Source organism: Panthera tigris, chromosome C2, assembly GCF_018350195.1.
Source record: "Panthera tigris isolate Pti1 chromosome C2, P.tigris_Pti1_mat1.1, whole genome shotgun sequence".
NCBI classification, from domain to species: domain Eukaryota; kingdom Metazoa; phylum Chordata; class Mammalia; order Carnivora; family Felidae; genus Panthera; species Panthera tigris.
The window spans coordinates 135,181,145-135,207,074 of NC_056668.1; the positions used below are offsets into that span (position 1 = coordinate 135,181,145).

At 40.2% G+C, this 25,930-nt stretch overlaps 1 protein-coding gene across 1 annotated transcript in view; it reads left to right on the top strand.

The window, feature by feature from the left end:
• KCNH8 (potassium voltage-gated channel subfamily H member 8) overlaps positions 1 to 25,930 on the top strand; it is a 354,464-nt gene that overhangs the window by 263,294 nt on the left and 65,240 nt on the right. Inside the window, exon 8 of the mRNA XM_042956973.1 lies at positions 18,331 to 18,528. Within this exon, the coding sequence (XP_042812907.1) occupies positions 18,331 to 18,528 (198 nt within the window). The remainder of the gene's footprint in view (positions 1 to 18,330; positions 18,529 to 25,930) is intronic.

Below are 25,930 nucleotides of genomic sequence, written 5' to 3' on the forward strand. Positions count from 1 at the left end.
GACTGGCAGAGATTGGATACCAGAAGATTCACTCCATTGAAATACTAAAGACAGAAATAAAAGTTAATGTCCATCAAGCTTTATGCAGCTTTCAAAATCTATATCCATTGTCTCTTTTGAAGACAGCGAAAATTAACCTTTGGCTGAACAGCTTCCTGTGAACCTTTATTTGATGCCAAAGGATAAGATGTTATACGATGCTTTTTAAGAATGTGAGTTCTAGGGGCACCTAGGTGGTCCAGTCGGTTAAGCGTATTGATCTTAGTTCAGGTCTTGATCTCAGGGTCGCGAGTTCACACCACTCGTTGGGCTCCGTGCTGTTGGGGGTGAAGCCTACTTAAAAAAAAAAAAAAAAAAAAAAAAAGATCGTTAAGTTCTAGATTCAGACTTCAAAACCGGGATCCTCTAGTCATTGTCTGTGTTGGTTTACGTATGTCACTTACCTGTCTAAAGCACTATCTCCTCAAGTGTAAAACGGAAACAGAATTAGCAATTTCACCAGGTTATAATGAAGATTAAATGATATAAAGTAATTATGGAATGCTTAGTTCGTGTGAATGGCTGTTGGCTGCCCTGGCTACTGCTGTTGTTTCAGCTACCATTATTTCTATTATTGACACATGATATTTTATTAAGGTCATGACCATGGCAGCTCATTTTGTTCTCAAGAAACTTCATGTACTTGATTTTCAATGTTGAAGCCAGCACCCAAACTGCCTGCAGTCTTTACTGAAAATCTGCTGCTGATGGTCAGAGATTACAGGCTTATTTTTAGCAGAATTTCTAGCCTGAAATGGAATTCTGTCAAGGTTGGCTTTTTTGAGTGTGATGCACAGAAGGGTGGTATTTCTAATTTTATCATTTGCTCATAAAATCATGTTTTTAGTGCTAGCTAATCCCATTAATTTTTAAAATATATTGCTTTAGGTTTATAGGTTGCAAAGCTATTCTGTGGCTGAAATGGTATATCTTAGAATAGGTGGTGACTCTGACCCGCTAGGAAATAACCGATGAAATGGCTTTAAAGAGTAAACTGGCAAGATTTAAAAACATATCATAATTGGGGCGCCTGGGTGGCTCAGTAGGTTGAGTGTCCGACTTCGGCTCAGGTCATCATCTCACGGCTCATGGGTTGGAGCCCCGCATCCTGCTCTGTGCTGACAACTCAGAGCCTGGATCCTGCTTCAGATTCTGTCTCCCTCTCTTTCTGCCCCTTCCCCACTCGCTTTCTGTCAGTATCTCTCCCTCTCTCTCTCAAAAATAAATAAACATTAAAAAAAAAGACATGTCATAACTGAGGAGACATGATTCCTGTCTCCAATACGGTGTTTTATATGTTTCATACAGAAAATGTTTGTCCATAGCAATGCAAATATATTTGCAAAAATCCAAAAATAATACCATCATGTAATAGGATTCTGAAGAGTCAGATCTTCTTAAATGAATAATCCAGTATTATTTTGTTAACAACTAAACATATGTGACTGCTGTTTTTCTGTAGACAACATGCCTGATGAATGGTGTAAGCAAGTCATGTTATAGTAGTTATTTTTTTTTTAACTTTATTTAGTTATTTTGAGAGAGAGGGAGAGAGCAAGCGTGAGTGGAGGAGGGAGAGAGAAAATCCCAAGTACACTCCATATTGTCAGCACAGAGCCCAAAGCAGGGCTTGAACTGACCAACCGTGAGATCATAGCCTGAGCCAAAACCAAGAGCCCGAGCTTAACCAGCTGAGCCACCCAGGCGCCCCAGTAGTCATTCTTTACAAATGTCATGGCCATATTGGGTGTGTGTGTGACAGAGAGAGGGGGGAGGGGGACAAACAGCAATTCACTGCCACTGCCAACCTAGAGAATTTTGCATTCTTTAAAATTGGTGAATTAAATACTTTTCATTCTTTGGGAGGGAAAGATTCCATCTTTGGGTGGCAAGCTCAATGGAATTATATTAGGGAAAGTCTCTATTTTCCATGAGTCAATAATTGCATTGAGGTACCAATCAAATAATTAAAAGATCTTTATTTGACAAAATATTGAATTGATTTTGATGAGGGCAGATGTTCTGATCCTACTATTTTGAACCTCACATTTTTACTAACCCTGTGGATATCTGTTTGTGTTTCTTGACCCCTAAGCACATTTCCACTGTATATTTAGTAATACAGACATTTTCACTAAAAGAGCAACATTTCTGATTCTCATCTAGAAGGTACTTGCTAGAACTTCCGGCACAAATTTAATTTTAAATTAAAATTTAATTTTAATTAAATTAAATTTGCTTAAATTAAAATTTAATTTAATTTAATAAATACCTATACAGCAATGTCAAATAATTTCTTTCCATTTCCTTTTTAAAATTGCGACTGAAATTATTTTTACCAAGGTAAGTTCTTTTCTACGTAAACTTTATACCAAAGATTTAATTCATCAATCAGGTTTTTTTCAAATTCCACATCAGACAGAATGAGTTTTCTTTTGTGACATTTCTAGCAAGTCCAGTTTTCTCAACACAAGTTTTAGAGAACTAATTTTTATTAAGATTTTATTTCTGGGGCGCCTGGATAGCTTAGTCAGTTAAGTGTTCAACTTCAGCTCAAGTCATGATCTCACGGTTTGTGGGTTCGAGCCCCTCACCCACATCTGCCTCTGCACTGACTGCTCAGAGCCCAGAGCCTGCTTCAGATTCTGGGTCTCCCTCTCTCTCTGCCTCTCCTGCTTGCACGCTAATTCTCTCTCTCTCTCCCTCTCTCTCCCTCTCTCTCTCTCTCTCAAAAATAAATAAACATTAAAAAATTTCTTAAAAATATTTTATTCTTCCATCATTCATTGGTCAATAACAATTTTACTTTGTGCCGCTTTAGCTATTGTGAATTATATTTTTTTCATTATTTCTACCATGTCTAATTTGTCCCCAATCAATGTTTGCTATCTTCAGTGTTCCTAAAAAAATGTTTATTTTCAATCAAGTCATTTTGTTTTGGGAACTAGCCAGTTTGAACATGCTCGGGTTTAAATATCATCAACTGCTTTTGTTCCATTTCTACTAACCATGCTTACTGGATAGCATAATTAAAATATGTTTGTTTCTTTCAACAAGGAGCAAAGAGCATGAGGTAGAACAGTGAAGGCATCTAGATGGAGAGAGGCACCGAATGTCAAATCCAAACAGTGGGTCAAAATATCCTTCAAATGTTTAGACACTTTAGTGGAATCAATCAGGAGTCATTTGGTTTTGCTAAGTGATGGTGATGCCTCAGTTTATTTTATTATCTGTCTATATTAATGGATCACTTTATTCTAACGCCCAAATTTCCCCACTGGCATATGTCCATTTTTAGTTATATACATGATATAAGATGAAAATTAATTGTCAACTCATCTTTCAATTTAGAGAGCAAGTTCGTTTTGGAATAATCGAGTTATTTCTGGCAAAATGATGGAAGACTGCAAAAACAGGTGAACAGGATTCAGCATGTTAAGCAGTGATCATACCCCAGGCACCATGACAGATGTGATAAATTTATCTTCCTCAAGCCTCTCAACAAACAAGAAGGCATTTTTAGTTCCTTTTTTAGTTGAGGAAGCTGGAGTTTAGAGAGCCTGCTTCCCTGAAGTCAGATTGTTAAGTAGTCATGGGTCTGCCGTCGAAGCCATTCTGCCAACCCAAAGCCTGTTTTGTATTCATGACAAGTGTATCTATTCTGTGGTCTTTATGATTGAGAAAGATATGCTTTATCGCTTAATAAATATGTATTGAGTGCATATTAGGTGCCACACCCTGAGCTAGGCTTGGAAATCAAGTGTGTGAGACAGACGATAATTCCTACCCTCAAGAAGCAGCGGTCTAATGGGAACTGCAGGCAGATAATCAGATGAGATTAAAATGCAGTCAGGCCTCCAGTGGCGAGGGGTGGGAAACAGGGCTAAGGGATGGAGATGAAAAATTGATTACATAGATTACTGCAAAATGAGAGGGGAGACAAATAAGACCTAAATGAAATCCCTGGAGGTGCGAGAGTTTTGCAAGATCCTTAAAGGTGTTTGTTAAGTGTTGCATCATAGTGATGATGATTCGTAATGATTAGAAATTATAATCTAGATACCCGTGTAAGGCTTGAATGCCAACAACCTGAACCCTTCAGTATGAGCCTCTCTGAAGACTGAAAAGTGTTTCTCCTTCTACATGTATTGAGTTTTGTCAGAACGAATGACCCTGAGATGAATCCCAAAAGGTTTCTCCAGCACTTTCTCAAAGCCACAGTACCTATTGCCTTATTGTTTCTTCAGAAGTTATTTCTAGATTTTAAGGATGTGCATTATCTTTTTGCATTATAAATATTCTCAAAATAAAGTTGAACTCCTCCTCTGAATCTAGCAAAGAATTATATTAACTTCATCCCCATATTGTGATTTCCTCGTCTTTCTCTTTCTCTCACACACATAGCCACACACATGCATATCCATAGGGGGAGAATGATTTGACAGTTTTTCCTGTTGATTTATTCAGAGGCTTAACATTCTTGCCACAGTATTATCCATTATATGAAATATTAGTCCTCGATGTAGCAGTTTAAACCCAGCTTCTCTTTTGGTGGATTGCTTTTGTTGATTTTTGATTTCTTGGAAGAAAAGAACGATATTTTTAAGTTTGCAAACTTGCAGGTTAAACGTACTATACATGACTTTCTGTCTCGTACCCTTCACTCCAGCCAAATTGCATAAATTCCTTTTCTCCGTATGTGCATTAAGTGTTCCTGGCCTGGTGCCTCTGCACTTTCCCTACATCTCTGTTCTTCTAAATCCTACTCATTCTGTGCAGTACAATTTGAATACTCTTCCTCCTTTAAACCATTTCTGATTGCTCCAGGAAGGGGCACTTAGTTCGAGCAAACATCCGCTATTATTAGAGTTTCCTAGTAGACTGCAAGGCAATGATGACCCAACTCCCTGACCTTTGCATCTCACGCAGCATCTCAAACACTATGCATGGTCACTACCTATTTGCCAAGTGAGTGAATTAGTGAATTAATGACTTAGGGGCTATTGAGAGACTACTGAACAGGTGGAAGTAATGAAAGTAATATTTTAGTTTCCTGGGTCAAGAAAAGCTTCTCTTCAGGAGTGATGGGAGGTAAAGAAAGAGAATTAATCTGAATATACTCTTGGCTGGGAACTGGATGTGAGAACAGAGAGTTCAGGAACCAAGTGTTTTCATGAGGGTGCAGTTGCTGAGCAAAACAAACAAACAAACAAACAAACCTCCAAAACAAAAACTGACTACATTCAATTCTGAGACAAAACCCGAAAGACAGACATTAACAATCTGCAGGATGTTTGGAAAAGGGAAACCAAGCACAGGGAGTGACATCATATGAACTTGAAAAAGGCAACCTCCTAAAGTGGGTGAAGTTGTAGCTGAGGCCTTGACAACTGGATTTTTTTTTAATTTTATTTATTTTTGTATACGAAATTTATTGTCACATTGGTTTCCATACAACACCCAGTGCTCATCCCAACAGGTGCCCTCCTCAATGCCCATCACCCACCCTCCCCTCCCTCCCACCCCCCATCAACCTTCAGTTTGTTCTCAGTTTTTAAGAGTCTCTTATGGTTTGCCTCCCTCCCTCTCTCTTTCCCCCCCTTCCCCTCCCCCATGGTCTTCTGTTAAGTTTCTCAGGATCCACATAAGAGTGAAAACATATGGTATCTGTCTTTCTCTGTTATGACTTATTTCACTTAGCATAACACTCTCCAGTTCCATCCACGTTGCTACAAAAGGCCATATTTCATTCTTTCTCCTTGCCAAGTAGTATTCCATTGTGTATATAAACCACAATTTCTTTATCCATTCATCAGTTGATGGACATTTAGGCTCTTTCCATAATTTAGCTATTGGACAACTGGATTTTTAAACACTAGAAATGCTGCCATATTTTGGAAGAGTGGGGAACCAGGGGAGGCAGATTGGGCTCAATCCTAGTCTTAGAATCAGGGCTCTGACTACAGGGTATAACTCATGTGTTCCTGGGTCCTCAGCAGTTAGAACTGGGAGTCAAATCCTGCCTCGACCATAGCCTGGGCTCACTAGAGCCCTGGCTGCTTAGTTTCTTTCTGAGAGGCCCTGCACTGCTCCTTCAGCTCTGCCCAGGCTTGCTGCTGCTGCTTCCTGCCATGTTTTCTCGGGGTGTTCTGGTACCTTGGACTTCCCTGTTGTCATTACTGCGTGCCTCTTGCTGCCTCTGTCATATGCCCAGAGTGGGACAGCTTTCTCCCTAACCTCTACAAAACCTGCCCCATGGCATTTGAAACCTGTTTCCCAGAAACTGGACTATAAGTATTTCAGAAGATACCATCCAACGAAAGCATAAACACATTTTCCCGCAAATTGTTAGGGTAAGATTTAAGCAAATGTGCATATAAGCTATGTACTGTATGTACTTTGATTACAATATGAGTTAAACCAACTTTTGTGTGCCAGGCTGGAGACTAAACCATCTTTTGCCCCTGCTTCCATTGCTTTAAATCCATTAAAAAGGCATTATGGTCGCCAAATAATGAATATGCATACAGAGTTGGTGTCTGTGGGTGAAATTAAAAGTTAGATGCCGGTGAATGGAATGGTTAAAGCCTGATTCAAAGCTTAGCTTATTTGATATTTTTAATAAGGTCTAAAAAACTATGTAGGAACGTGGGTTTTCAGAAGAAAAACAAAAGCTGTGTGGTCTTTAATTTCTCCACAGCATGGGTCTGACCTATATAAAGTCTCTTGCAAAGTCCACAAGAGAATGTAACCAAAGAGTTCTATTCCTGGAAAATGAAGCCTTGGGGACTTGCTGAGAGTTCAGTCTATGGTTCCAAAAAGCTTTCACATTCCCCAGGCTTTTGCATACACTGACCATGAACACATCAATTCCCGCCAACTGCCTTTGGAATAATAGCTAGGGCTTCTGGTAGGGGTGGTGGGGAGGTGAAGAGTGTCACAAAAGTTTCCATGCTCAAAATAAAAATGACGCCATGTCTCCGGACCACATGTCCTTGATAATGGTGACTATAAGCAAGTGATAGGGACCAGGTGGAAGTGAACAGCAATTACAGAGAAAAGTCAACTGGAACAGCCATTCGTGTGAAAGAGATTAAGTGAATCAAGAGTGTGTTAATACCCAAACTTCGACTGACAAGAAGGATCAGGAGGTACTATGGCATATTAACAGGTGTAAAGACTCAAAATTCAGACAAACCCAGATCGAAAAGCTGGTCCTTAGCCTTAACATGTGTCTACTCTTGATCATGTTTGATTTAGCCTAACACTTTAATATCAACATTTCAGATTATAACCCTTGGCTCTTAGAATTGGAAGAGATTGTTACACGATATAAGATTAAATTAAATAATATATAAACTATTCTGTGCCTTGGGAGATCAGTGTGTGGTCTTCAGCTACAAAGGCGCAAACAAGAGTACTACAACACACTCTTTGTACCGTAACAAGCCAAGTAACAGCAAAGCAGATCGATGACAAAGTATTCTGAGCCTACGTCCTATCCATTTTGTATTTTCAGTACCTCATGATGAGAAGTGGCATTTGTAATACCAATGGCGCAAAATCCCTGATCTGCAAGAATGATGTGATCGTGTATGTTATTTCTATTGTGTTCCTTATTTTCTACTGATGGAAATGAGATGCTGGGTTCGTGTTTTATACCGATGTTCAGTTATGAAGGATTTTAGAAGTCTGCATTACTTTCAGTGAGACAGAAAACCTTCATTCCTTTCAAACCACAGCAGCAACAAGAATAGCTCTTTACTAGTGCTTGTTGTGTTTAGCATTCTACTAAACACTTTATGTGAATTGGGTCACTTGATGTCACAACAGCCTATGGGGTGAGGTACTGTCATGTTCTCCATTGTAGCAAGAAGGACACTGGGCCCGAAGAGGATGAGTAACTTAGCCAACATCACACAAATAAGTAGTACTTTCCTATGCTACGTTGCTTGCCTTCTGGGTCACCCAGGTTTACTACACTACCTGGTCTGACACATTTCTCTGTGGTCCTGTTTCTCTTCTGCGTTCCTCCCACATATCTTGTTCCTCGATTCATTGCCCTGTGCCCTCTATTCTACTTCGCATTTGTAAAACTCTGCATGCCACCTCTGGGTGTCTTGGGCACACCCCTATCACCCTGTGTTTACTTCACATCCAACCACTCAGCCACGTGCTGGCTAAAAACTTATTTTGGAACACTCATGCAGATTCCCACCATGTATTCCATTCCCCATCAAGCCATCAAACAAAGTTAGTTACACGTTTCTAAATGCATTACTGGACATATGAGTCAGAATCAGCTCTTCAAATGGAGAACAAAAGCCGACACCTCTAAGTTGGTGTTTCATTTTGGAGACTTGAGCATTTCATAGAAACTTGAAGAAACTGCCTTTGGAACAATTTCAATACCAAGTGAAGGTATATAAAATCCAGAGGACTCTTTAGTGAAGTACAGTAAAACCTTGGATTGTGAGTAACTTGTTCTGCGAGTGTTCCACAAGACAAGCAGACATTTCTAATAAATTTTAACTTGATAAGCGAGCGATGTCTTGCAACACGAGTAGTAAGTGACACCGAATGTCACATGATCACGACTGAGCCAATGGTCCCTGATATTCGCTTTGATATGCAAGTGCTTTGGATTACAAGTATGTTTCCGGAACAAATTATGCTCGCAAACCAAGGTTTACTGTATTTGAATGCAACATTCCAGCATATTATGAGGCTTAATTTATTTGAGTTACTTTTATAATTGAGATGTTAGAAAACATATCTCCTTTAATGCCTTTGGAAGAAATGTAATTAGAACTTTATTTTGAAGTTCTGCAAACCAGAGAAACTTGAGATTCCTTTTTAATGGATGTCAAAGCCTATCCTTCTAATTTAAATGACTGCCAGGCAAGTACTACCCCTGAGAAATGGTTTGCAAACGTGGGATGTGTCGATTCATTTTTCTTCCCTAGGTTTGCAGCAATTCTAAATCTTTGAGAGAAAGGAGAGAATAAGAAGGAAATTGGGGGCAGGTAATGAAAATAAACTTGAGCTTACCAATAAAGTAAAATAATTTGGCTGGATTCAATTATTTTTATCCTAAATTATTTTCTTGAGCTAGGTTTTTGTCCCTTGGCGCAAAGGATGAGTGCTTTGGATTAGAATTTTCTTCCTGAGTGACAAGTTGCCTTTGTAAATGAATTCAGCCATGAATGTTTGTCTCACAAACTCATTAAGCCCTGAAAAACGTACTAATAATTCCTCAGGAAAAAATGCTCATGTTGAGGCAGATCTGAATTGTGAACTGTGAATTGTATGAGCATTTTATATAGGACAGTTAAAGGTAAATAGTTCATTGTTTGTGTTCTGTTAACTTAGCCGTGAGCCTAATCTTTGTTAGAATTTCCTCTATTTTTAGCCAAGATTTGAGAGGCATTTGGAAGTGTCCCAGCTGGTTGGAAACAGATGGCCTATACTGCCTCTTCTTAGGATCAGTCAGAAAGCTCTATCGTAGAGGCCCAACTGTGACTTCAGGTTGTTTTACATTTCTTGTTCTTTCTGGAGTGTTTTTGTTTGGTTGGTTTGGGTTTGGTTTTGGTTTGTTTTGTTTAATTTTTTTGTTTATTTATTTTTGAGACAGAGGAAGACAGAGTGCGAGCAGGGGAGGGGCAGAGAGAGAGGGAGACACAGAATTCGAAGCAGGTTCCAGGCTCTGAGCAGTCAGCACAGAGCCCGAGGAGGGGCTTGAACTCACAAGCTGTGAGATCATGACCTGAGCTGAAGTTGGACACTTAACCGACTGAGCCACCTAGGTGCCCCAGTTTTGGTTTTGTTTCTTTGCTGCATGTGATGATGGTCTATTTTGGTAGTTTATCGTAGTATGTAATCTTTACATTCATTGCTTACGTGGAATGCTGTACCTTAGTATACTAATACTTCATATTTAAGTAGACTTTAGAGAACTGGCAAACTCCGGGCTGGTTTAGCACAAGTGGTGCATTTTTTTTCCTAACGGTACCAATATCACATAATATTGCTTCTGAGTAATTGTTCAGCGCTGGAAATAGAGCAGAAATGATACATGCATCAAGATGTGAATACCTTCCATCCTTATCCCATCAACATTTGCTGATGGGTCATCACTCAAATAATTAAAAACAAATAAAGGATGAATTATAAGATCATGGGTTATCACACAAGCATTTTACTTTCGGAAAATCAACCGTTCGTGAGGAAACGTCACAGGATCTTGTTTCGTCAAATCTTGGATCTGAGAAAGATTACTAAAAGATTACAGGAAAAGAGATTACTCAATCCAATCACCTCATCTTCAAGATGGAAAAATGGAAGACTAGAAAGTCTATTGGTGCATAAAGGATCAGACATCAACTTAATTAACGGCAAGGCCAAGATTACGACCTCCATTTCCTGACCCTAGGTCCAATCTCCACTCTTTTATGATTAATCTTTTTTGCTTCCGACTTTCACCTCAAAAGTACGTTACACCATTTCAGAAATGTAAGACACCTCTTAGTTTATGAGAACCAAAATGTGAGATCTGTGGAAACTCCAAGTAATGGAGTTCCTGGTCAAATTCGGACAGGACCCCAAATTTACTGATGGCCTTTTCCTTAGTGGAATCAACAAATCAATATCAAATATCACTGTAGCCTGGTGCCTTTCTAGTCTTATCCACAGTCACACCCTGAAATATGGGGATGGAGTGGAAGGTAGAGAGTGAGTTCTGGAATCTAAGTCTCTGAACTTCTCCTTAACTGTATTCTTACATTAAAATATAGAAAGTCCATAGTTTAGTTAGTAGTAATGTGCCAATGTTAATTTCATAGTTTGATAAACATTAAGATGCTAACATTAGGAGAAACTGGGTGAAGGGTACAAAGGGGATTGTTTGTACTCTTTGCAACTTTGGTATTAGTCGAAATTATCCCAAAATAAAAAGTTTGTTTAAATCAAAAAACAAACAAAACAGAAAACTGTAGTGGCAGGCACTAGCTGAACCTTAAGGAATGGAGATAAATATGTAGATATTTTAAGAGATAGTGAAGGGATGCCTGGGTGGCTCATTTGGTTGAGTGATCGACTCTTGATTTTGGCCTAGGTCATGATCCCACGATTTCCTGTGTTCGAGCCCCACATCAGGCTGTGCATGAGGAGCCTGCTTGGGATTCACTCTCTGTCCCTCTCCCACCTGCACTCTCTCTGTCTCTCTCAAAATAAATAAATAAACTGAGAGAGAGAGAGAGAGAGAGAGACAATGGAGATGAAATCTCAAGGTTTTTTTGTGATATTCTGTTTCGGACTAACAACTCTTTTTGAGTGTATAACAGTAAATACAATACCTCACACAAATCTTTGTCTTTCTGTTGCCGCACCATCACCACCCCCACCCCCACAAACCCACGTAGACACATGCAGGCACTCAGACTTCTGACACCCTTCTTGATACCTCTCAATCACCCCTGCAGCTGGGCGGGGCCCACACATTAGCCGCTGGGGAGAGGCTAAGCAACCAGAGAAGTTCTCATGCCGTGCCCCACAATCATCATCTCCCACTGTTTTGCCTCTCCCAGCCAGACACCTCCCACTTTAGGACTCAGTGTTTTTCTACCTCTCAGCTGAATGAAGTCCAAAAGGATTAAGTATGGAGGGAGGGGAAGCCAATGTTAACCATAGTATTTTCTATGCTTGGAATTTACATTAGAAACCTCTTGATCCCTGTTGAAGTAATATTCAGGTTCTAAATACCATGTCATCCCATGTCTACATTGTGGATTATGTTTGGTAATTTCTTCCTCTATTTTCTCTGATATGATGTGTGCCTCTGGGACACAATCCCCCACGCTAAGCAAAAGAGGCCGCTGGAAATGCAAACTTATTTAATAACGGTTTCAACAAGCGCAATTAAAAAGATCATTTAAAATGATTACTTCTTTATAAGCAGTGTAGTATAGGGGAAGGATCATGGATGTTTAGTTAGAAAGGCATGGATTTACCTCTCAGTTCTAAAAGTCCCTAAAGACAGGAGAAAACTTCTGACCTTCTCTGTTGGACTCTATCAGTTTAGAAAAAAAAAAAAGGCAGAGTAGTTGTGATAGCTGTGTGAAAATATGTTATGTGAAAGCCTAGCAAAATACTTGGCATTTAGTAAGTGTTGGCTGCTGTCGCAAATGTTGTTGGTACTCCACCGTGCCCCCTCACTCTGTATGACTCCTATCCTTAGGATCTATATCTATGCCTGAGGCACTGTCTTGAGATGTAGAAGCCTCCTTTGCTACAGTCATGGCCACGGTGGGGAAGTCATGCTCCCTTAGAGCCACCCTCAGTCAATGATGGTTAATACTCCCCTGCTCTGACAGGGGGTATGTTCTACACTCCTCCTCGGGGTTCCCCCAGGGGGCTTAAGCTCCAGTTGCCTATAGTGATAGCTTGCTTGATTGGGCATGCTTCATTGGCTTCCTCCACTCTCTGTGTCCCTTCCCTACTGTCTCCTAAATATATGTGCTGGACCTAACACCTAAATAAATGACTTACAGTTAAAGCCATGCCTCAGGGTCTGCTTCTGGGGAGGCCTAACTAAGACTACTTCTTTCTTGCCACGTATGTACACCATAATAACAAATGGCATCTCGCTTGTAAAGACATTCAGCCACACTACAACAGTAGTATTCTTGGGCTTGTATGTATATTACGTGGGTATATGTATATTACGTGACCACTGTACATAGTGGTCAAGAACCTGGGCTCTGACAGCACACAGATCTGGATTCAAACCCTGACACTGCCATACTGAGCAAGCTATTTAATCATTCGGAGCCTTAGTTTTCTCGTCTTTAAAATGAGGATGATGATTTCTAAATGGTTATAATGATTAATGGATGATAAGCGTACCTATTCCATACAATTAGTGCCTATAAGTGAGACGGGAGATGGACTGCCTTACTGGAGTGTCTGGAGCCCAGGAAGCCCTCGGTAAAATGTAAAGCGTGTGCCAACCTAGTAACAAGAAAACCCTGGCATGGCTTCCCTTCTTGCTTCTCGCCACACCCTAATGCAACATGGTTCATGCGTTCCAAATTAAGTAAAACACCACTTGGGATTATAGGTGTGATTATGCATGTGCTAATCCTCTCTCTCTTTTCTCTGTCTATACAAACACATCTTAACACACACATATAAATATGATTTAATAAGCTTATATTTTACCGGATACTTTTGCATATTACTAAGGTATTTTATGCGACCAAAGAAATTCACCATAGGCTTTCCTTAAATAACATGCTCCCATTCCTTTTATTAAATCTGAACTACCTGCTCACTTACCAAATGCTAATCTGAACTAAACTTTTTAAGGCTGCATATGTTGTATAAAGCAGGTCACACCTGTGCAAACTGTGTACACAATATGCATAGTAAAAGTAAGTAAATTATTGTAGGGAGCCTAAAGAGCAAACTAATTAGAAACTCCCATTCAGTGTTAGAAGTGTGTAATTAAGCAAAATACTGGGCCCATGGTAAGTATGCAATGAAAAATATATGGATTGAATTGTGCTAAATTCCATGTTCTTCTGGGCGTGGTCATTAAGAGTCATTCTATCCTGAAGCCCCTGGGTGGCTCAGTTGGTGAAGCTTCCAACTCTGGATTCTGGCTCAGGTTATGATCTCACTGTGGTGAGATCAGTCCTGCACGAGGCTCTGTGCTCTCTGCCCCTCCACCACTCACCTTCTCTCTCTCTCTCTCTCACTCTCTCAAAAAAAAGGAGTCATTCTATCTTAAAATTTCTTTGTTTCATAAACCTACTCTTTTATTTATCTAATCAATTTTAGTAATGATAGGATTATTTTATGATATCTTTTGTCTTTATCAAATTGCAATGTATTAGTATATTTAGATTCTACTTTATGTTGTGTATGTGTTTTTCCTCAAAATGTTCCTTAGGAAAAAAAAAATGAGCAGAAGCAGACAGACTGTTCTAGGACATCCCTTCCTTTAGAGATGAGTTTCTTCAGCATAAAAAAAGATTGGCTTCCAAATTGGTTAAACTGTTTCTTCTATACAGTACAGTGACATGTTGTCTTGTTACAGTGAACATGTGCTCTCATTTTGGACGAGCTGTTCTGTGAAAAAGTTTTATTTAGCCCACAGAGCCAATCCCAGGATTTGTGGGTGTTACCTCCTTTGCGTGTTACCAGGTTTTGTCATCATCATTATTGCTTTTGCTCCGTCAGCTGTAACACAGTTTAGTAGCAACCTTTCTTAAAAAACAAGATGTTTCTGAAAATAGACAGAACAGTTGGCTAGACGGAAAAGAGATATCAACAAAAGTAGGTCTGTTGTTCCTCTGTGTTTTGCGCCCTGAATCACTTCTGAGATAGCTTCACACATTGTAAATGAACAGGCCCTGGATGAGGATATAATCTAATATAATCTGTATGTCCTGATACAAACTTTCATCCTATTTGATTACAGAAATCAATCTATATGAAAACTGATTTGCTTCAGAGAATTCTTCAGGATTTCACTTTTGTTCCAGTTAAGAAGTTCAACCAAATATATTGACTGGGTTTGTTTGCTTTTTTTTTTTTAAGTGAGAAAACTGGGTTCCATAAGGTAATGAATACCTTAATTGAAGATCAATAGGTGGGTCCAGTTGTTTCTTCATGGTCTGATGGTGCAGCTGATTCAGGCAAGAGGAAGTAGTAAGTAGCTCAGTTGTTTCTGGGTTTTTCTCTTCCTCTGTGCATCAGCTAAAACAGAAATTAGGTCATGCAATATTTACTCTCTGGGTAAGAGGACAGTTTTCAGCTTCCCAGTAATTAGCAGGAATGACCAATACGGAACAAAAGGACAAGCCCCTCTAATCAGTTCTTTGTCCAGAAGAAATAATACAGCATCCCTTTTAGAGCACAAGTGGGAAGACACTTGAGAAATACCAAGCCCACCAGCCATTCAGCATCCTGTGGTTCTCCATATTTGACGGCGTCTGGATCAAATGCCTACGGGGGCGCTATCCTGCAGAAATCGACATCCTGAATATGACAATAAATTCAGATGTTCTCTCTGCTTCCTGATTATGCCTCTGTGTCTGCACTCTTCTTACGGTGCATATAAATATGCCAGTAATATTTTTTAAATGCACATGTGATTTGCTTTTGTGATATCTCATCAATTAATCTTGGATAAGTTGCTGTTATTTCTAAATCTTTTTCCATACAAGATTAAGCTACGTTCTATCAAATCACCCTTGATCACTTCATCCTCCCCCTCACTTAAAATTCTAGAACAGGTTTTTTTAATCTGATATGTATGAAAGGGCTTCAGGAAGCCATGAAATGACAAAATGAGTACAGAGTGGCCCACAGTCTCCACATGTACTTTGTTCTGGCCAAAGAATCGCGTCTTTCTTCAGATTCACAAATGGGCATATAACTCCGCCATTTTTTTCACGTTTATTTATTTATTTGAGAGAGACAGCATGAGCAGGGAAGGGGCAGAGCGAGAGGGAGAGAGAATCCCAAGCAGGTTCCACGCTGCTAGGGCAGAGCCCAACCTGCGGCCAAACTGAAACCATGTGATCATGACCTGAGCCAAAACCAAGAGTTGGGCACTTAACCGACTGAGCCACCCAGGCACCCCGTAACTTCCCCGGTTTTAAGAGCTGCTGTCATCTGGATTTTCTCCCTCTTATTTCTATTGGTTAGGAAATGCAATCCCTACAGTAGTTTTTACTGAATACATGGAGTCACCACCTTCCTCTCCCATCACAGTTCAGTGCTGGGCTCTTATTTTCTCTTACCTTCCTGGACTTCTGTGCTTTCTCGTTCCCATGAAAGTAAGAGAAGCAAGAGAGAGAAAAGAGATACACTAAACCTCAGCCAGTAACAATGGTTGGCATTTTCCTATGTGGCACCTCCTTTAATCCATCACAGCTCCACAACTTAGATAGTATCTCTGTTTTTCCAAGTGAGAAAAGTGGAGCTCAGAGAAGTTAGTCGTTCCTACAGCCTATAAATGGAGGAGCCCACATTTAAATCTGTGTTGAATCCAGTGTTGGGGAGGAATGTTATTTTTCTCTTCTTTTTTAGGTTCTTTGGCTGCCCTAATAATTATACTGATGTGAGACAGTAAAACCGAAGAAAAACAAATTTAATGTAGTACCTGTAGGAGTTTCACGTAGACATGAGAGGGTCAAAGACAGTCAGGCAATTGAGACTTCGAGGCCATCCTGAGCTAAGGCCAAGGGGGCTTCAAAGGGAAGAAAGTTCATTGGAAGATGAGAAGAGCAAATGTTCAGTAAACAAATGTTTGCCATGCCATGAAGACAAATCTTTCTGATGTAAAAAGTTATCCCTGGTAATAGCTCTCTTCTTGGTACAGGCCCCCTATCTAAATTCTTTTAGGCTGTTGAGGGGGGAGTAAAAAGCTTCTTTTGAGTCCGTCGGGCCCTGATTGCCTTCAGCTCAAATAATTCCCATGCCCAAGTGGCACATTCCTGTGTGCCAGCCTGCCCTGAACCCCATCACTAGAGCGTATTTCCTTCGCAAAGCCTTTCCAGACAGAGTACCTGGTCATAACTTACTAACAGCATCACCTTTTATAGCGTGTAACTTACGTTTCATTATTATTCTCTATCGTCCAAACATATGTTCTTATCCTAGTACAAATTTACAAATGCACGTATGTTGTGTTATCGTCTCAAGGCTGTCATATTATCTCATACTACGATAGAGTGCAAGAACAATTGATACATTCATTAACTCATTCACTTTTTAAAATAACAGTTATTAAACTTGACTATTGTTAGTGCTTTGCTAAGATCTGGAATAGCGGTTCTAAGTTCTATCTTCACATTAGATTCTCCTGGGAACTTTTAAAAAATACCTGTACCTGGTCTTGGCAACAGAAACTTTGATGCGGTTAGTGGAGGTGGCAGAGGGCACAGCAGTTTAAAAAACTTTCAGGGATAGGACTTGCTATCGCTGTTTAACAAGCCCTCTAGATGTTTCTGAGGCAAGCTAAAGGTTGAGAAACACTTTACTGAAGACACAGGATGAATAAGATGTAATACTTGCCACAAAACAATTCTCCTTGGTCTCAAGGAATTCCCAGTTGTTTAAAATATGCATTTTAATTACCTAGCACAGTTCCATAACCTATAACTTTAGTTGATAATGACAGCATTATTACTACTTAAAAAGTGTGATGACTCTCATTCCTTCTTGGGCAGCCATTAAATGAAGCGTTTACAAGAAAGTAGCGGTCAGTGAATAACATCTCTTAACAGAAGTCTTATGAACCTTATGGGTTCAGCTGAATTGTCACAGTGGTTTGTAACATAGTCGCCTACAAAGAAAGAGAAAGAGAGAATTCTGAAATGAAAAATCTTAAAGGATAAATGTTTCCAATGAAGGATTTTAACGTGGTGTTTGTGCTGTTTCCATTCTATTATCGTCAATGTCATGCTTGCTGTTTCTCATCTTTATTAATGTAGCTTTTTTTACAGCTTTATGACAGCATAGTTGACATACAATAAACTGCATGTACTTAAAGCTCTTAATTTGATCAGTTTGGGCTCACGTATAGAGCAGTATTATAAAACAGCTGCGGGGGACATCCAGTTCTATTACAGGTACCTCTTAGTTGTGCAGTTTTCCCCCTCCACCCCCACATGGCAGGATGGGGCTGCAGAGGAGGTTTCCTGAGGAGGTAGCATGAGCTGAGACTCCTAAGACAACTAGATGTCAGCCCAAGTGGATAAAACGGGGCAAGGTTGTGCTGGGTGGAAATAAAGCCCATCTCGTCTATGTGAAGTCTAGCTCCTTGTGGTTGTTGCTATGTATCATCACATAGGGTTTAAAAATACCTATTAAGCCCATTTGTCTCTTGAAACTCCAATTGAGGAAGGAGGAAAGGAGCTTAACCACTAGAGAAATACACCACACTGTTACCGACCGTAGCAATCCCAGTTTCCGTGTCTGTGGGTAGAGTCTCCTGCATGAGGGTAACCTGTTTAGCTTTGACCACCCATCTGCTCTCGGATGCACACTTCTCTGCTGTGTGTCTTATATAGAACAGCTTGCATAAAAGTGATATTTTTGCTTTCGTAGCAATGGAATCTTATTTCTTGCCTTGAACTCCCTTTTAATTTTTTTTTCTTCTTTTTCCTGAACAAATCAGTATGTCCCTCAATGTTCATTTGTCATTCCCTCCCTCCCCCAGGTGCTAATCCTGGGACTCTACTCTGTGGCTTTAAGTTCTCATTCTTTCTTCCATTGCAGGTTGGCTCCATGAGTTGGGAAAGAGACTAGAGTCTCCATACTACGGCAACAATACCTTGGGGGGCCCGTCCATCCGAAGTGCCTATATTGCCGCTCTGTACTTCACTCTCAGCAGCCTCACCAGTGTTGGGTTTGGGAATGTCTCTGCTAATACAGATGCGGAAAAGATCTTCTCCATCTGCACCATGCTGATCGGCGGTAAGGGAGACTCTTCTTCATAGCAAGACAGGGAACGAATATCTGCCACAGGATTTCTGTTACGTTTGTTCTGTCCTGAAACGCATTTAAATGGGAAGAGTCAAAAAGCGCTAATTAGAAAATCGGTGACAAACACTTTAATATACATAGAGATTAGCAATGAAAGTCTGTGATGTCAAAGAATTCCATTTTCTGGACAGATGAAGAAGTAACCGTTTACTTGATGACCGATTTTGAAAGGGCAGGAACTTTGTTTTCATGTAAATTATAGGAGTTTGAATTGCAGGTGTATGTTTGAAAGCCCATTTGACAGTCTCAAACACAGTGTTATCAAATTTTATTAATACTAATATAGTGAATTAAGGATGCTTGCTAGATCACTTAGTTAAAAATAAAAACAAAAACAAAGAAACACACCCAATAAATAATAAATAATTAACATTTTAAACTTGTTTTTATATTCCATTTTCTGTGCTAAATGCTTCAGTACAACATCCTGAGTCATTGTCTATAGGTTGGGCACGATTCCTGTCCCGTTTAACAAACAGACAAATTATTATACTATTGTCCCTGAGCTCCAAACCCGCCTTCCCTGTTATGCTTTGTCACGCTGGAGTTTGGATGCTGCAAACCTCACTTTTCTTTGCCAGCCGACTTCAGTTGCTTCTGCCGGTAGGGGCGCCAGAGGGAAACCGGAAAGCAGGAGGTGGAGAGAGGGGACTGCTTGCTTCTCAGGCGAATGATGTACCTCAAGCGGCAGAAGTGGTCCTCGTGTTCAGCCGCCTCAGGCACTCGCAGAACCAGCCCCATTGCATCTTCTCGGAGATTCCTGCATCAGTTGGGAGCGCCCCCACATCCAAAGTCGGGCCTTCGTGTCTTACGGCTCCTCACCGCTCCTCTTTTGGGCCTTCGTGTTCTGCTAAGCCCCCTTCTTCCTTTTGTTTTTCCATCTCCAAGGACAGAAGCTCCTTCCTGCAGTTATTATAGCCACGTTACCGCTATAATCTCTTTTTGCTCGTTTAGCTCTCTAGCCCCAGGAAAACCAGTTCTCTACAGTGAATTTCCTCTGTTGAAATATTTAGGTTCATTTCCCTTTTCTAAACCGCCTAACTGATACAGGATCCACACTGTTATTATCCACATTTTTCAGATGATATATCTAAAGCTTGGAGAAATAAAGTAACTTTCCCAATGTCATACGATCAGTAAGGAAAAGAGGCAAGGTTTGAACCCAGATAAATGTTTACTTCCGTATATAAATACATATTTGGAAACTTACCAAATCACAAGACTTCTCTCATGGAGTCGTAGGAGATGTGGATATTTACCTGGATCGAGTAAACATTCTTCTTAGACTGGAATTCTTAAAGCAGGGTTCTATCAGTATTTTCTGCCCCATCACAGTTCTCCCCAAAAGCCTATTTTACCATGTTCTTTTAATGGCCTTAATCCCAGCTATCCCTTAGCATTTTTGAGCCTTATAATACAGGATGGTTCCTAACAGGTTCCTTGCGTGGGAGATGTCAAATGGCTGTGCGGGGCTTTAAGAAATGACTCATCCAGCTTATGGCGAAATCAAAGTATAAAGCCAAGCCTTCCCTCAAGGAACTTATGATCCAGTCTGGAAGAGATAGGCTGAAAGATGTGGAAAGAGCTGTACTAACACCAGGCAGTAAAGCTCTACGTGCCGAATCCGTTAGGAAGTTCCGAAGCAGTGAGAAAACAAGGGCCAGGGATCGGGAGAATTTCTTGGAAAGGCTGTGCTGGTGACAGAGCTGCTGAAGGGGCATCCTGGGACTGCAGCAATTCTAACAGTCTTGGCTGATGTACGGCAGCAACAGCCTAGGGAGCAGAGAACAGGAATTCTCATTTTCCGAAGAGCTACAATGTGCCAGACGCCGTGGTGGCTGTTTTATACCCAGTATTATGACTTCTATAATTGCGAGTCTCCTTGATTGCCCATCTCTCAGCTTAGCAAAGTTACAGGCATTTTGCCAATATACACAGCTTATACTTATTTAATATTTGCCCATGTTTCTTCTACTCCGGATGGAAAGGTGGGGAAATGCTCAAATGTTCAAGGATTAACCTACCGATTTGACGTTTGAAGAATCTGCTTAGATAATTGAGCTTTTATTCTCTATTGATCCACATAAAATATTGTGACTGGTCCTGAATCGGAAATGGCATAAATTATTCCCTGCTGTTCACTGTAAGTAGAAAGCAATGCTGGTCATAGGGCCAAAAGATATGGGAAGTAATCAGACGATGTTACTTTGTCACTTGTTAAATGCTCATTGATCACATCATCCTGGTGCAAAACCGGTGCTCATTTGTCAGTGGCTTTAAAGCATTTGGGTGACTTGGACAGCACTTGGGAAACCACTGCTGTTGAATGGCATACGGCATCTAAGTAACTTGAATTTATTAGTTAAAGCTTCCCAAATTTGTGTTTGTGGGAAACAACTCTGTATTACTGTGACAATTACCTTAGGCTAGAAGAAAGGATGTCTGCATTTTAGTATTTTCTATTTAACTATTTGTATGACCTTGAGAGCTAATCATAAGAGCTCATAATATGGAACATGTTGCTCGTTTAATTCTCCTAACACCATGAGATAGAAGTTACTAACACCTTCATTTAAACATAAAGACGTGGAGTTTTAGTGAGTCCGTTGCCAAGATTCACTGAGACCTAGCAAACTTCTTACACAATATCCATGTTATTATATCCTATGAGTTGATTTTATTCACATGATTTCTACAAATATTCAGAAATAATTTATTTTTTTAAAATTTTAGGTATATATTCCTAAGGAATCAAGTCTGAGGCATCTTATTAGGAATCTCCACCCAAGGCTGATGACATTACTAATGACAGGGATGCAATATTTACTACAAAAGCAGGTGGCTGCAATCTTAAATGTTGCAGGTGACTGCCCAAACCCCAGATAAATGTCTAGGGCAGAGACATTCACTGGCTGAGTGAGGAGGAGGAAGGAAGGGGAAGCTTCCGTGTGAGCATCAGTAATTACAGTGTGTGCTAACCACTGATTTATGGGAAGACGATTAAAAACTATCAAAGACATCCAGCAATACTAATGAGAAAAGGAAAAAAAAACATATCCGGACAATCTTGAGATTTGAGAATTTTGAGAACACCCAAAACAAAGTAACCTTAGAAGCTTCAAACAACTATTACAGTTAATAAGTGAATGTCGTAAGGCTGACGGGTACAAGTTCAATATGCAAAAATTAATAGTATTTCTTTTTCTTTTTTTTTTTTTTAATTTTTTTTTTCAACGTTTTTTATTTATTTTTGGGACAGAGAGAGACAGCATGAACGGGGGAGGGGCAGAGAGAGAGGGAGACACAGAATCGGAAACAGGCTCCAGGCTCCGAGCCATCAGCCCAGAGCTTGACGCGGGGCTCGAACTCACGGACCGCGAGATCGTGACCTGGCTGAAGTCAGACGCTTAACCGACTGCGCCACCCAGGCGCCCCAATAGTATTTCTATATGCTAGTGCCAAACAACTAGAAAATTAAATGTAAGAAATGATTACAGGGGCGCCTGGGTGGCTTAGTCAGTTAAGCGTCTGACTTTGGCTCAGGTCATGTTCTTGCGGTCTGTGAGTTCAAGCCCCGCATCGGGCTCTGTGCTGACAGCTCAGAGCCTGGAACCTGCTTCCGATTCTGTATCGCCCTCCCACTTACTCTCTCTCTCTCTCTCTCTCTCTCTCTCAAAAATAAATAAACGTTTAAAAAATGATTATAAAAGCATCAAATATGTAGGAAAATATCTTTTAAAATGTGTAACTCTACTATACAGAATACTACAAAGCATTAGTGAGAAAATTTACAAGGGGAGTAACAGAAGGATATACAATGATGATGGTTTTAAGACTTAATATTATAAAGATGCCAGTTTTACCCAAATTGATCTAAGGATTCAGTGCAATGCCAGCGAAAATTCTAGTAGATGTGTGTCCATGTGTGTTGGTGGATATGTGTGTGTGTGTTTGAAAAATGACAAGCTCTTTCTACGGGTTAGTGGAAATGCAGAGCTAAAACTAGCCAAAGCAATTGTAAAGAAGAACAAAATTGGAAGATTTGTGCGACAGTTATGAAGATGTACTGTAACGTTCCAACAATTAAGAAAGCACATGTTAGCCCAGGAACAAATAGGCCAGTGGAATGGAAGAGGACAGAAATAGGCCCACACTCGTATGGACATTCTATGACACAGGGGACATGCCGTACGAAGGGGAAACGATTCTTTCAACACATGTTGCAGGGTCAAATGTATATCTGCATGTTGAAAAACAACCTGGACTCCTCTTAAAACTGCATTAAAATTAATTCCCGCTGGAGCCCTAACCATAAAGAAAAAGATGGGTAAATTGAACTACAGAATTTGTATTTTCCAAGACATTATTTAAGAGTGTGAAGAGGCAATCCACAGGATAGGAGAAAGTATTTGCAAACACTTATCTGATAAAAGGCTCGTACCTATTATATATAAAGACTGTCTACAAACCAGTATGAGAAGACAACCCAAAAAGGCATAAAACCTTTAAGAAGTACTTCACAGGGGCGCCTGGGTGGCTCAGTCGGTTAAACGTCCAACTTCGGCTCAGGTCGTGATCTCGCGGTCCGTGGGTTTGAGCCCCACGTCGGGCTCTGTGCTGACAGCTCAGAGCCCGGAGCCTGCTTCTGATTCTGTGTCTCCCTCTCTCTCTGACCCTCCCCCATTCATGCTCTGTCTCCCTCTGTCTCAAAAATAAACGTTAAAAAAAATAAAAAATAAAAAGAAAGTACTTCACAAACAGATTCCCATGCCAAATAGACAATAAAAATATAAAAAAGGTATTCAACGTCATTTATCAAAGCCTTGTAAATTAAGATCAAGATTAGATAGCATTTATATTCGCCAGAATGAGATACTTAAAAACAATGACAACATGGGGCTCCCGGGTGGCTCGGTCAGCTGAGAGTCAGACTCTTGATTTGGGCTCAGGTCATGATCTCTCAGTTCGTGAGATTGAGCCCCTGATCTCGCTCAGGCTGACAGTGTGAGCGTGCACTCTCTCTCACACACATGAAATAAATAAATAAACCTAAAAAAAGAGAGAGGGGCGCCTGGGTGGCTCAGTTGGTTAAGCAACTGACTTCGGCTCAGATCATGATCTCAGGGTTCGTGGGTTCAAGCCCCACATTGGGCTCTATAATGACTGCTCAGAGACTGGAGCCTGCTTCAGATTCTGTGTCTCCCCCTCTCTCTGTTCCTCCCCTGCTCGTTCTCTGTCTCTCTCTGTCTCTCAAAAATAAATAAACGTTAAAAATTAAAAAAAAAAAAAGAGAGAAATGAAAACTAAGCAAAGCTTATAGATTACAATAGAATTCACAACTGTGGTTACCTTTGGTAATGAGGCTGGTTAGTGTCTGTGAAGGGGACACAAGGGAGGCCTGGGGTGCTGATAACATCCTATATATTCATCTGGGGGGTGGTTCAGTATAGTGAGCTGTACATTAAATATTTGTGTAATTTTCTTGATGTGTCATTGATATTAATTTTGCCTTGTAAAATTATAATACATGAGCTAAAAATAATAACCACCAAGTGTGGGATGGGAAGGTAGGTAGCAGTGAGCTGAGTTCTCACCTTTCATGGCAGGTTGTTTTTAGGTCTTATCTCAACATGATGAGCCAAGCAATAGAAGTAAAATTTTGTTGTCTAAAATATTGGTAAAAATCACGAGACCTAAAATAAATAATTTTAAAAGATTCCCTTTGGGGAGTGGGGTGGGGGTGAAGGGATGGGTTTGGGGCTAAATGCTTCAGAGTTCATTTGCTAAGCCAATTGCTTATGATTACAAAACTTTTTACAGAAAGTATCAAACGACCAGAGGTTCATTTCAGTGCCATAAATATTTATGGCACACATAAGTTATGCCAGGCACTGTGCTATATGCTGGCGAAACAAAAATGACTAAGTCATGATACTTTCCTTCGAGGAGTTCACAGTTTAGTAATGGAAATAGGAACTTGGGCAGATGATGTTCTTTCTTTTCCCACTTTAATTTTTCCTATTATAATGCACATTTAGAAAAGACTGAAAAATCCACGGAAAAATTAGAATTACATAAAATCCCATCGCCAAAAGACAGTCTTTGCAGTCTTTTTACATATATATAGCCCTCTTTTTGGCAACATTTCTATCAATTCTGCATATTGTGTTTGCCACCAAACAAAATATATTAGAACATGTTCCCACACTTTAAAAGTTCTTCTATCACACTTGGTAATGGCTGTCCAGTAGTCACCTAACGAATAGGTTCCAATTGATGGGCCCATCGGCTCAAGCTCAGAGGTTAGATAAAGCTTCCTAGCGAAGGTGACTCACCACTGAGGACATGTCCGGTTTAAATGAGGCATCGTTGTCCCGAAAAAGGTAAAGTGAAATTCGTAACAGTTAAGGCTTTCCTTGGGTCCTCTCATCCTATATATATATTCTCCTGACATAATTTTATTGGACCCATATGGGCTATGGTGTTCACAAATTCAGGCTTTTTTAAAGACGTCTACACTGCCATTTGAATTTGTCATTTAGGAAATTGTTCTCACTCTGTTTTCTCTGCCATCTGCCATCCACAACCCAGTGTACTCTGACAGGAGTGGAAAATTCCAGGTCAGTGAGTAGGTGGGAGAGAGGAGGAGGACAGCTAAGATTACCCAGAGCCTGAGCTCTGGTCTCCTTTTATATCAGGAGCAAACAGTCCCTCTGTAGACTCTGAAGGCAATGCGAAGTGGTTGGCTAAAGAACTCAGCAACGATGTTATACCTCAGGAGAGCAATGTTGCCCAAAATCCAGAGAAAGAAGTAGGGAGCGAGAAAAAAAAGAAGGAAGGGGATGGGAGAGGAAGGGAAGAAAAGGGGGAAGGGAAAGGAGAAGAATAAGGAAGAAAAAGGAGACAAAGAGAGAGAAAGCCAGGCAGCCCTTTAGGAGGACTCTTTCACCGGAGGTCTGTTTACATTCTTCTGAGATCCCAATTATCGAGCTTCCTCCAAGACCTGATATTAAGGCGAGATTTTACAAAATGCATTCTATACAAAATGCCTACACAAAGCAAAAGAGGCTCCCACACACTCAGCAGCAGCCCCAGCATGCTACTTTAAGAATTATATACGTCAGATTTGCTAGGAGTAAAAGGAAAAGTGAATGATAACTTCCAAACTGACCTGGATATTGCCATTCTTGAGTCAAACTTTCATAGCAGATGGAATGATTCGGCCTGAGAGTTATATATATGCTTCACCGGTGTGAAAATGATAACCAGTGACAGAGAGGCAAAATACCTTTGGAAACTGGAAAATTATGGAAGTTGGGGTTTTATTTTTTTA